Source organism: Gorilla gorilla, chromosome 7, assembly GCF_029281585.2.
Source record: "Gorilla gorilla gorilla isolate KB3781 chromosome 7, NHGRI_mGorGor1-v2.1_pri, whole genome shotgun sequence".
Lineage (NCBI taxonomy): Eukaryota > Metazoa > Chordata > Mammalia > Primates > Hominidae > Gorilla > Gorilla gorilla.
In genome coordinates this window covers 149,313,633-149,325,823 of record NC_073231.2, presented here as the reverse complement: position 1 = coordinate 149,325,823, position 12,191 = coordinate 149,313,633, and the positions used below count along the sequence as shown (strand labels likewise).

General features: G+C 58.9%; 1 protein-coding gene across 5 annotated transcripts in view; it reads left to right on the top strand.

Moving 5' to 3' along the window:
* Positions 1-12,191, top strand: part of ZC3H3 (zinc finger CCCH-type containing 3) — a 114,196-nt gene that overhangs the window by 78,516 nt on the left and 23,489 nt on the right. For 4 of the 5 annotated variants that reach the window (XM_063709575.1, XM_063709572.1, XM_063709574.1 and 1 more), the window contains 4 exons: positions 3,352-3,394; positions 3,471-3,629; positions 3,733-3,802; positions 6,184-6,315. In XM_063709575.1, coding sequence (XP_063565645.1) covers positions 3,352-3,394; positions 3,471-3,629; positions 3,733-3,802; positions 6,184-6,315 — 404 coding nt within the window. Of the gene's footprint in view, positions 1-3,351; positions 3,395-3,470; positions 3,630-3,732; positions 3,803-6,041; positions 6,316-12,191 lie in introns of all 5 variants that reach the window. The other variant, XM_063709571.1, reaches the window with a different exon arrangement.

Below are 12,191 nucleotides of genomic sequence, written 5' to 3'. Positions count from 1 at the left end.
CCTGGGGCTGTGCAGAGCCCAGTGAGGCCGCACTCGCCCTTTGGGTCGACAGGCAAGGCCACAGCTCCAGCTGCCTGGGCCACCACCGCCTCGCCTCGCCATGAGGAAGGTAGATGGCTCCCAGCTGTGGGATACCGCTGACCAGCCCACTTAAGAGGAATAATAATTAAAGAAATAAATTTCCTCCCCTGGCGTCAGCAGAAATTTGACTTCAACAAGAAAGTACAGCCTTCTTGGAAGGGGTGGGGGTGGCTGTCCTGGCTGACCCCCTGGGCTCTGGGCCCCTGACGGCAGAGGACAGTATGGCTTCTACCCCCAGCTTCCCCACTCCCTGAAGCCGAGCCCTCCCTCCTGGGCCCGCCTGCCACCTGAAGGCCTGAGCTCCAGGGTCCCTCCCCACAGAATCCTGTGTGGGCCCCCAGTGAGCATGGCCCGTATGTGGCCACCAAGAGCCTGATGGCTCCTGTGGTGGGGCAGAGGCCCCAGTCTCTGGCCACAGGGCTGGCCTTGGCTTGTTCTGTGTCCCCAAAACCCCCAGGCACCTGTGGCCGTGGCCCTCCCTGCTGTGGGCCAGCTGCTGCGTGTTCCTGGCACGTCCTGCCTCTGTGCCTCCCCTGCTGGTCACCTGCCCACCCTCCCTGGGGTGATGAAGGCCCTGTCGGCTTGCCCCTGCCCCACACTGCCTCTCCTGGGGTGCCCTCTGCCGCTGGCCGCCTTCTCCCAAGGGTACAGCTTCCATGTGCCAGAGGGACGTGCCCTGGAGGGCCTGGTTGGCGCGCTGTGAGCAGACCAGGGCTTGGCGCAGCCCTGCCTAACTTTTTGGGAGAGGGCTGGTCTGGGAATTGGGGCTGCCTGCGTGCCCTGGTCATCGTGAATGTTGTCCCTTGGGCCAGGCAGCAGCTGTCCAGTGGGTGCTGGCCGGAGCAGGGGCTGGAGGTGCTGAGGAACCTCTGACTGCAAGGCCCCCACCCCGCTTGCCTTGCAGAGCCTGACATCCAGCGGTGCCCAGAGCCGGCACTGGGGCACAGAGCAGGGGGTGGGGCTGGTGGGAGCCGAGTCTATTCTGGGAAGATCCCGGGGAAGTGAAAGTTCTCTGGAATGCATGGCGCCTTCTGCTGTGGAGCTGCTGGGGGTTATTCAGTTGAACTTTTTAGCACTTCTCAGGCAGCCCTTGCCTCTTTTCCAGCCAGCTATTTTATGTGCATTTTTTAACACTGCAAAGCATTTGAAAAAGTGCCTCCTGTTCTTGTCAGAACTCCTGCCGTGAGCCTCACACTGGCATTTTTTTAAAGAGCACAAAGTGGAAAGGGAGGTAACCCCTCCTGCTGCACCCCGTCCTGCCAGGTGGGCACGTGATGCCGGCGTGTCCCTGCCTGGAGCAGATGGTGTCGCAGTGTCACTGGCAGCCTGGGCGAGAGCCTGGGAACCAGCAGTGCCGACAGACCGCCGCATTGCCGCATCCCTCACCCCACAGGCTGGCAGGTGTGAGGGCGTGCCCGTGCCGTCTGGACTGGGCCCTGCTGCCCACCCGGGGACAAGGGTCCCGGCCTGAGAACGGGGGCTGCCCTGAGCACCCCCACGTTGGTCCCTCCACACCAAGACCCTCATCACCCTCCCTTTGCCCTTGGCCCCCAACACGCCCCAGGTTTCTGCGTTCTTCAACGCCTCCTTTCCTGCCCCAGGTACCATGACTAGCTCCTGCTCCTGCCCCAGCCGGGCTCGCTGGCCACTCAGCTCTGGAGCTGCCCTTTTGAAACTTGAGACGGGCTGAGTGGGGACAGTAGGCAGGGCCCCTGAGGGTGAAGGGCAGCAGCACCACTGACCCCAGCTAGGGAGCACTGGGCTGGACGCAAAGCACAAAGCGAGGAGTGTGGGGGGCTCCAGCCTGGGGGTGTGAGGGAGCGGAAGCCTTGGGTCCTCGGGTGGGAGTCTGCGGCTGCTGGGCCATCTGGGAGAGTGAGGACGAGGCTGCTCTCTGGTGCTCAGAGTGGGGCAGATCTGGCTATTTGGGGCTGGGCGGCTTTGGGACATCCCTTTTTAAACCAGGATGGCTTTGTCACCACCTCAGGTCCCCAGAATTTCTGAGTGATGTCACCTCTGCCTCTTAACTGCAGTGTCCATTTCAGCATTTGCCCTGTAGGAAATTGGATCTGGTCTGGGAAGGATCATGCGCGTATTTGAGGAACCCAGGAAAGCCGCCCTCAGCAGGCTGGTCCTGCCCTGCCCACCCCGTGATCCTGGGTGACCTCTGTCTGTAAAAGGCAGGCAGGGCTGTGTCACCGGAGCAGACCCTCCTCCTCCAGATGGCACCCCCTCCCCGTCTCATCCCCTTGGCTCTCAGGCCTGGCAGCACTCGGCCATGTCCAGCCCCAAGGTCCATTTCCTTCCTGCCACCACCGCACTCCCAGGCCGCCCTCCCAGGCCGTGGTGTGCGGTTTCAGAAAGGCGGGGGTGGTGCTTATGCTTGGGGTTTTGAGGAGCATCTGATGAGGCACCTCTAAAATTTAGAGTAACAGACACTAGCCAGGATCTGCCAGCGCCAGCCCAGGGCTTCAGGGACAGGTGCCCTTCCCCCAGGCCTCCACAGCTGCAGTGGGCAGCTGGGCAGATGCTTCCGCCAAGCGGGCTTTGCCCCCACACCTTCTCTGCTGCATGTCTTTAGTTTTATAGCCCTCTAAAAGTCAGAAACCATTCTTGCTCCCAAAAGGCCAGACCATGTGCGCCCCATGGGCCATATTCACACCCTGGTCTAAGTGACCCCGCGGGTCCCCCCCAAGCCCCAGCACAGGCTCTGGCAGAGGGAGGTGCTGCTCTTAGCAGCTGTTCTGTTTACAGGGCAGCTTCCTGGGTGGCCAGGGCTGCGGAGAGAGCCAGGAGCAGTGTCCATAGGCCAGTCACTGTCTTGGCCCAGGGTGGGCACCCAGGGACATGAGGAAGCCAGCAGGGGGGTTCCAGCCAGCAGAGCGTGGCCCTGGGGAGCCTGGCCAGGGAGGCAGCAGGGACAGGCGGGCGTCTCCAGCCCACGTGGCCAAGCCCTCCGCGGGTGCTGCCTGGCTTTGCTGGCTCTGAGGGCAGGGACAGGAGCCCTGCCCGGACCCTGCCCTGGAGAGGAGCTAGACACAGGGCCCAGCAGCTCCCCACTCTCAGGTGCTGTGTCCCCAGAGGGGCCTGGCAGGGCCCAGGGCATCTGAACCACTGTGGGGAGGGGAGCTCTGGGCAGTTGCCTGGAGGGGAGGCTGTGCCTGAGCTGAGTGTTGGGACCCCTGAGGGCCTTGACTAAGGGGGTCAGCAGGGAAAGGGCGTGCGGGCCAGGCTGTGGCCTGCTGTGACCCGTGCCTCTCTCCCCGACAGGCCGGCTGGATCCTGCAGGCAGCTGTAGCCGTTCCCTGGCCAGGTACTGCCTTTGGGCTGGGCAGTGGGTGGGCTCCCTGCTCACCCTCAGGCTCACGCACCTCTCTCCCCTTCTGCAGCCGGGCAGTGCAGCGCAGCCTGGCCATCATCCGGCAGGCGCGGCAGCGCAGGGAGAAGAGGAAGGAGTACTGCATGTACTACAACCGCTTCGGCAGGTGCAACCGCGGCGAGCGCTGCCCCTACATCCACGATCCCGAGAAGGTGGCCGTGTGCACCAGGTGCCCTCCTGCCCTCACTGTGGGCCTGGGGGAGGTTCTGTGCAGGGCCCTGCCCGTGGTCCCTGCCGGCACTTCCTCACACCCGTTTCTCCTGGTGCTGCAGGTTTGTCCGGGGCACCTGCAAGAAAACGGATGGGACCTGCCCCTTCTCCCACCATGTGTCCAAGGAGAAGGTGAGTGCGGCGCTGGTGGCCCTGCTCCCGTGCACCTTTCTCCGGGGCCTCAGCCACCTGGCCTCCGGGCAGATGGTGCCCACAGCTTTCCCTGGGTTTGGGACATGCAGATCCCTGCCCTGGCGTCCTTAGAGTCTGCTGTACCGTCTCTACCCCATTGCAGGCTTTGCAGCCAGGCTTCCTCTTCCCAGGAAAGCAGCGCTGATAGGGTCCCTGCTCACCACGCACAGGGGTCTCTTTTCCCTTCTCCTGGCAGCACCAGGCCTCACCAGATCCCCAGGCCCCCCTTACACATGCCTAGGGGAAGGTGGTCCCACAGGTGTCCCTGTGGACCCAGGGCTGAGGCCTCAGGGCCTCTTCAGACTGGGGTTGACAGGAGGGGGGAAGCTGTATGTGAGGGGCTGGGTGGAGAGGCTGCCTGGGCAGAGGGCGGGAGGGAGGGGCTGGAGGGGGAACAGCTGGACTCCTGGCTCATGCGGTTGTCCCCGCCGCCTGAAACCCAACAGACTTGCTTTGAGCCAAGGTGGGTGCCCTGCTGGGAAGCAGCAAGAGAGCCCTGGGGCTGGGGTCAGGGGTCAGTGCTGGCGGGGACATATGTAGCTCCTGTGCCCCGGACTCAGCCACGGTGTGACCACAGCATGCGAGTGGAGTGAGGGCTGCCTTGGGTGAGGGAGGCGGTGTTGGGCAGGGGTGCTGCTGCCGCAACAGCTTTTCCCCTTGAGGAACTTGAAAAGAATCAGCATTTTTCTCCCTAATAGAGCTTCGCAACTCTGTTGTGAGCAATTTGGAAATTCACGTCGAGTTTCGGGTTCATTAGCTCCCAGCTCCAAAGCTGGAGCACATTCCAAGCTGTCTAATGTGGACGCCCCGCACCAGTGCCCTGAATTAATGTTATTGTTATTTGTGTGGACGTGGTGGGGTGCAAACAAGGTTAATTGAAATGAGAATGCAGTTTCCTCTTGATAACAGCCCCGCTCTGACAGCCAAGAGGAGCTCCGTTTGCTGTAGAGTTGGCTTTATCATCCCTTTTTATTAGAGCTAATTTGGGCTCTATATCAAAAACCACATTAAGGGAATTGTCTACAGCCCACCACCGCCAGCCCCAAACAGCCCCCAGCCCCTCTCCCCTCTGCGGCTGCAGTTAAAAGACAATTAGAAATAAACTCCTGCTCGTTAAATCACCCTTTGTTTCTTTGCCTTCTCCCTCCCTCCCTCTCAGCCCTGGCCGCTGGCTCTCTGGACCCCTTCTTCCCTCCTTGGCCTTAGACAAGTTCCTTTCCCATCCCCAACCTTGCCCCAGAAAAGTGACTTTTTAAAGCCTCTGGGTCTGCCCAGATCCCCCAGGGCTCCTCAGGCCCCAGCAGCTCTGAGCAGGCTGGGAAGGGGAGGGGGACAAGGGTAGTGGGAGCAGGGAGGGTGGTCTGACCCAGGAGGGAGGAAGGCCCTGGGAGGGGAGCGGGAATAGCCTGGGGCAAGACTGGAGACCCTGGGGTGCTGGCAGGGGCTCTGTGGGGGCTCCATGCTGAGGCTGGACGGTGACATCCTTGTTCTGGACACCCAGGCAGCCCAGGAGGAGCCCGTGGTGGCCCACGAGGGGCAGGGAGATGTCTCCTGGAGATGGCAAGAGACCCCCTGCTTCCCTCCCTGGGTGGCCCTAGCCCAGCCATTGCTCCTTAGGCCTGAGGTTCCCCCAGATGGGAGGAAAGTTACATTTTTTCCCTCTCCCAGCCCAGTGGTGATAACAAGCACTGACTGTGGCCAGCGGCCCTGTGCTGGGGAGGAAGACGCTGCTGGACCCTTCCTGCTGACAGCCTTAGCCTCCACGGTGCTGGCCTGCAGCCAGTGCCACACCAGGCCTGCTTCCAGGTGGCTCCTGCCCACCTAGAGCCCAGGGACACTGCCTATGGCCCACGGGTCAGGTGCCTGGAGAGGGAGAGCCCTCTGTTGGCTGCTGGCCCGTGGCTCGTCCTCCCACCTAGACACTGGTCCCCATGGCCTGAGAGGCTCCAAGGGCAGCCCTGGCCACAGGCTAGTGGTTGGGAGCCCTGGCTGCCATCTTGCCCTGGACGGTGGGCAGGCTCAGAACAGGTGAGGGACTCAGAGGAGGAGGGCGCCCCTGAGGCTGAGCCACAGGGCTACAGGGCTGCTCCATGCCTCCTCTGGACAGAGCACGGCAGGGGTGTGGCTCACCTGGGGAGGCTGGGGCCCACTTCTGAGCAGCAGCCTCCTTGCCCTGCAGGTCGTGGTGGCTGCCCTTCCTGCCTGCTGGTGCCGCGTGTCCATTTCTCTCTCGGGCGGGGCCGTAGGAGGGTCCCCAGCCACCGTCTCTGGGCCCTGGAGGGTGGCTGCCTGCTGGCCCTCACTGCCGGCCCTCCCTGCAGATGCCGGTGTGCTCCTACTTCCTGAAGGGCATCTGCAGCAACAGCAACTGTCCCTACAGCCACGTGTATGTGTCCCGCAAGGCCGAGGTCTGCAGCGACTTCCTCAAAGGCTACTGCCCCCTGGGTGCAAAGGTGAGTGGTTTGTGGGGGCCCGAGTGGGCGGGGTTCCTGTGGCTTGTTGGTCCTCTGCTCACTCCTGGGTACCTGCCGTGGTGGCTGTATGACCCTTCTGCAGCCCTGAGGTGGTCAGTGTCATCACGTCCACCTCACAGGTGACTCAGAGAGGTCCGGCAACTTTCCCGGGGTTGCACAGCACCAACACAGGGCGGGGTTTGAACCATGGGAAGGTGAGGCGCAGAGGACCTAGACTTCCAGGTGCAGCACTGGTAGCCCCAGGAGCTGGCCCCCCATGGTAGGGGTGTGGTGACTGGGCCGGAGCAGCTCCTGGGATGTTGCTGGGGGTGGCAGTGCAGTGAAGGGGATATTGGAGGCCAGGGAGCCGGCAGGGCTGCAGGTGGATGTGGGGCCAGCAGCCTCCCCAGGAAGGCAGGGGGTGGACGGGACACTCCCACCCAGCCTGGGGCAGAGGGGTGGGCCAGGCAGAGCCAAGGGGGCCGCCTGAGCCGTTTCTGGCAAGGGTGGAGTGAGCTGGCGCTGGAGCTCATTGCGGGGCACCACTGCTGGGTGGAGAATTGGGGACCTGGGCTGCAGCTGATGGCTGCGGCTCCCCTCTTCCTGGGGGCATGACTGACTCCTGTGTTGCAGAGGCACTCACAGGCTCACCTGTCTGGGAAGTTCCCGGCAGTGCAGCCAGCTCCTCCCCTCTGCCTCACCTGTCCTCCCGGGCTTCAGCAGGACTCCCCGCCACAAGCAGTGTGGCCTCAGCATCTCCAGTGGGCCTGGTCCCGGGTACAAGCCCCCTCTCCCCCAGCCTCTCACGCCTGTTTCTCTCCCCGCCCTGGGGGCTCCTGCACCTGGCCTAAGGCTTGTGGCTGAGGCTGGGGGCTTCGTGGCTCAGGCTGGGGAGGGGCCAGAGCTGGGGGACCTGGAGATGCTCCTTGTCCCTGGCATCTTGGGAGGGAGCCCCGGGGCCTGCAGCACGGCTCACTGCCACCTGGACCTCACACTTGTGTTGGTGCTGCCTCAGGGTCTGCAGCCCCTGTGAAGCCGAGAACACCAGGCACCCCAGGAACCCTTTCTCAGCCCACCCACAAGGACACCGGGCCCGAGGCTCTGGCGGCTCTCCTGCCCCTCCCTTGCTGGGTTCACCTGTGGGGTCCTGTAGAAGCTGGGCCGCGCACTCCTTCCTGTGAACAGCGTTCTGTGGTGGGCCGGGCCCTTCCCAAGCATCCTCTCCCTCATCCTCAGTCCTCACACCCACTTCCCAGGAGGAGTCAGCCTGCAGCCCCTGCTGCCAGGCCAAGGGTTGGCCAGGCCGGGCTCCCCAACCTGAAACCTGGCAGGCAATCCCCTCCGGGGAGGTAGGGCCTGGCTGGGGCAGCCCCAGACCCTGTGGGGGCAGTGGCAGGATCCCCATGGAGGCCATGGCTGATTATTGTAAAATGTTTCGATTTAAATGAAAATATCAAAGTGATATTTAGGTCCTGCTTCTATTAGTGGAAGTGCTTACTGCTGCCTTTCCGTGTGTCCGCGCCGCGGCGCCCGCATGATGGATAGCAGCTTGTAATTATATATGGGAAAGCGCTGAGCCGGCCAGATCCAGCGGGGACAGGCGGCAGCCCGGGCCTGCAAGGGTTAATTTTATTCTCTAAATAATGTGAAAAGTGCTGAATCGTCACCTTGCGCCTGAAGTAGAAGTCCTCAAATGGGCCCCAGAGAGTTTATAATATTCCACTGAATCAAGTGAAATTGTTAACCTTGCTTCATAAAGCGATGGCTTGTTAAAGAGCCACATTCCCTTTCCTTGTGAATAATTTAGGCTGGGAGTAAATCTCCGCTCCTTCCCCTTTTGGGGGGCCACGGCTATGGCTCAGGGGTCAGCCTCTGCCAGATGCCACCTGCCCTCCTAGATATCAGGACGGGGATGGCTTCAGACTGCCTGTTTGTACACACCTGCGGGGTCTGCCACGTCCTGCCCAGACCCAGAGACGCAGAGTCCTCCCCAGTAGGCGTCCGTGTCCTGGTGCAGTGCTGTTTTCCTCCCTTGCCTCAGGCGCTCGCTCCGTCCTTGTCAAAGGGATCTCCCCGGCTGTTTTGCTGGGGGGAGACTCTGAGACTAGAAAACTCCACCTTCTCCCCTTAGTCTTAATAGCCAGCTGTGTCTGTCTGCTGTCAAATTCTGATCCGCGGCCGGCATCCTTGAACGGAAGAGTTTTCCCTCCTCCGTGCTCACCGCTCGCCTGTTTGTCCACGGGTGTGTCCGGCTGTGTCCATTGCTGTCCCCTTTTAATGTGCTGCCCTGCCAGGGCTCCTGCCCTTATGATGTGCCTGACAGTTTCTGCACCCTTCCTTGCTTTCTGGCACCCAGATGCTCCCAGCACCCGGCGGCTCTGGGACAGCCGCTCCTGGCTCCTTATGGGTGTGTTTAAGACTCAGGGTCTGGGCCGGGCACGGTGGCTCACACCTGTAATCCCAACACTTTGGGAGGCCAAGGCAGGTGGATCACCTGAGGTCAGGAGTTCAAAACCAGCTTGGCCAACATGGTGAAACCCCATCTCTACTAAAAATACGAAAAGTTAGCCGGTTGTGGCGGCAAATGCCTGTAATCCCAGCTACTCGGGAGGCTGAGGCAGGAGAATTGCTGGAACCCGGGAGGTGGAGGTTGTGGTGAGCCGAGATTGTGCCACTGCACTCCAGCCTACGTGACAAGAGTGAGACTCTGTCTCAAAAAAAAAAAAAAAAAAAAAAAGACACTCAGGGTCTGGGCGCTGCTCCTGGTGGCTCTAGGTGGGACAGCTGCTCCTGCAGGGCGCCCTGGTTCCTTCTGGGTGTGTTTAGGACTCAGGGTCTGGGCGCTGCGTGTGCTTGTTGCAGCTAGGGTGTTGGCTGCTGCCAGCGCCTCCAGTGCACAGGGCTGGGGAGCATCGTGTGCACGTGTGCAGGGGTGACAGTGACTCCATCCCCACCTCTGCATTGAGAGCTCCTGCACACCTTGGCCCTCCTGCATCTGCAGTGCCTGCTCCATGAGCCTCCGCGCTGCCGTTTTCCCCACACCCTGTGTGTGGTTGGTGCCTGTCTGCAGGGAGCTGTCGGGAGAGGGAAGTCCCTGGCTGAGCCTTGGGTTTCAGCTCCCCAAGTGCGAGCTGAGACCTGAGTCACCTGGGATTCCCCTCACACACACCCTGCCTTCATCCTCCAGGCTTGCAGGGGCTCCTGTGTCCTCTGGACAGCGCCTGTCTTGGTTTTGTTCACATACAGCGCTTCTCTGTTGGTGCCTTGCTTTCGCCAGTGCTGCCCTTTGTTAGGCTGAATCCTTCGTCCCTTATGAGGCAAGGTCCTGACATCCTTTGCCCTGTGATTTGTGCTCGGGGTCTTGTTTAGGACCAGTCTCCACCCACGGTCACAGAGTGCCTCCCGCATTGCCTACTGCTGGCTCAAGAGGCAGCTGTGGGTGTCGCTTGTCCCTGCACGGTTACTTCCTCCTCTGGCCTCAGTCTCCTTTTATATACAGTCGGGATAACGGCACTGCCTATCTCAGAGGGTCATGGCGACTCTTCAGGGGGCCACAGTGGGCCTGGCAGTGTCCTGGGTGGCCCTGGCACAGGGAGGCCTCCCTACAAGTCGGCTGCTGTTTGCTGTTCTTCGTTTGCGTGTTGTGTGAGGTGGGGCCTCACTTAGTTTTTCTTCATGTCGTGGGTGCTTTCCCTCAACAGTGATCTAACCCTTTGATCTGTGGTGTCAGCTTAAAAAAAAAAAAAAAGCAGCTTTATTGAAGTACAGTTTCCCTCCCACACAATTCCTCTGCTCTAGGTGTACGGTTCTGTGGGTTTGAGTAAACTTAGAGTGGTACAGCTGCACCACAACGCAGCTTTCAGTCGTTTTCATCGCCCCCCGGAATTCCCTCACTCTTTTCATCATCAGTCCCGGCCATAACACTCATCCACTTCTGTCGGTAAGTTTCTTCTGTGGGCCTTTTCTGTTGCTGGAATCATACAGTACATGGTTGTTTGGCATCTTTGATTTTGCATCATGTTTGGAGGTCTGTCCTGCAGCACCTCAGCGCTGCACCCCTTTTTATTACAGAGTCAAGCCGCTGCAGAGACTCTCCACACTTTCTTTGTCCGTTCGGGTGGTTGCCAGTTGGGGGCTGTCGTGAATAATACTGCCTTGAATGTCAGCGCTCCAGCCTTTGTGTGGCCGATGCTTTTGCTTCGCTTGGGTAGACACCTAGGAGTGGAATTGAAGGGCCATAGGGTCACTGCAGGGCTACAGGGTCACTCTAGGTTAACAGCCTCCTGTTTTCTAAAACGGCTTCACTGTTTGACACTCCTGCCGGCAGCGAGCAAGGCTTTCCTCTTGCTTACTTCCTCGCTAGCTCTGGGTATCTGCCTTTCTGGCACACCCGTTCTGGTGGGCGTGGCGTGCCGTATCCCCGGGGTTTTGGTTTGCATTTCCCTGATGGCCTGGATGCGCAGAGCACCTGGGTGCTTGTGGGCCATTCCTATCTTTTTTGAAAAACAGCTTTGTTGAGATATGATTCACGTACCACATAATTCACCCATTTTAGTGTACAATTCAATAGTTTTTGGTATACTGTGTTACTTTTTAATTGTGGTAAAATATATATAACATAAATTTTGACCATTTTTAAGTGTCAAAATGGCACTTAGTTCAATAGCTAACTACATTCACAACACCGTGGAAACATTCCAAAATGTTTTCCTCACTCCTGACAGAAACACTGAGTATTCAGCAATGACTCTCCACTCCCCGCTTCCCAAACCCTAGTTAGACACCTGACTAGTTAGTAAAGGCGTCTCCTCTAGCTATGTCCTCTAAGTGGAATCGTACATTCTGTCCTTTGGCGTCCGGCGTCTTTCACGCCGCATAATGTTTCCAGGGTCTAGCTGTGTCCCGTCAGTGGAATCATCCAGCATCTGTCCTTTGGTGTCTGGCATCTTTCACTCGGCATAATGTTTCCAGGGTTCACACGTGTGGCACCACCTCATTCCTTTCTTACGGCAGAGTAACATTCCGTTGTGTGTGCACTGCGTTTTGTTAGTTCCTTCGTGTGCTGGTGGGTATGTGGCTACTGTGACTGGTGCTATAGTGATTCCTGACAGCCAGGTATCTGTTTGAGCCCCGCTTTCACTTCCTTTGGGTGTATATTGAGGAGTGGAATTGCTGGGGTCTGAGTAATTCTGTGTTTAGCTTTCTGAGGAATCGGCAAAGTGTTTTCTGTTGTGGCTGAACCATTTTACGTTCCCAGCAACGGCGCACGGGTTCCCGTTTCTCCACACCCTCCCCACCACTTGCTGTGGTTGAATTTCTTTATTCTAACTTCTTTTGTGTGTGGATTCTTTAGGGTTTTCTTACATATAAGATCATGTCATCAGCAAACAGATAATTTTACTTCTTCCTTTTCAATTGGGATGCCTTTTATTTATTTATTTATTTATTTATTTTTATTTTTTATTTTTTATTTTTTGAGACATAGTCTCACTCTGTCGCCCAGGCTGGAGTGCAATGGCATGATCTCGGCTCACTGCAACCTCCGCCTCCCGGGTTCGAGTGATTCTCCTGCCTCAGCCTCCCAAGTAGCTGGGACTACAGGTGCATGTGCCACCAAACCCAGCTAATTTTTGTGTTTTTAGTAGAGACAGGGTCACACCATGGGGCCAGGCTGGTCTCAAACTCCTGACCTCAGATGATCTGCCTGCCTTGGCCTCCCAAAGTGCTGGGATTATAGGTGTGAACCACCACGCCCAGCCTCTGGCTAGAACTTTTAATACTATGTTGAATTAAAATGGCAACTGTGGGCATCCTTGTCTTTTTCCTCATCTTAGAAGAAAAGCTTTCATTTTTCACCATTGAATATGACGTTAGCT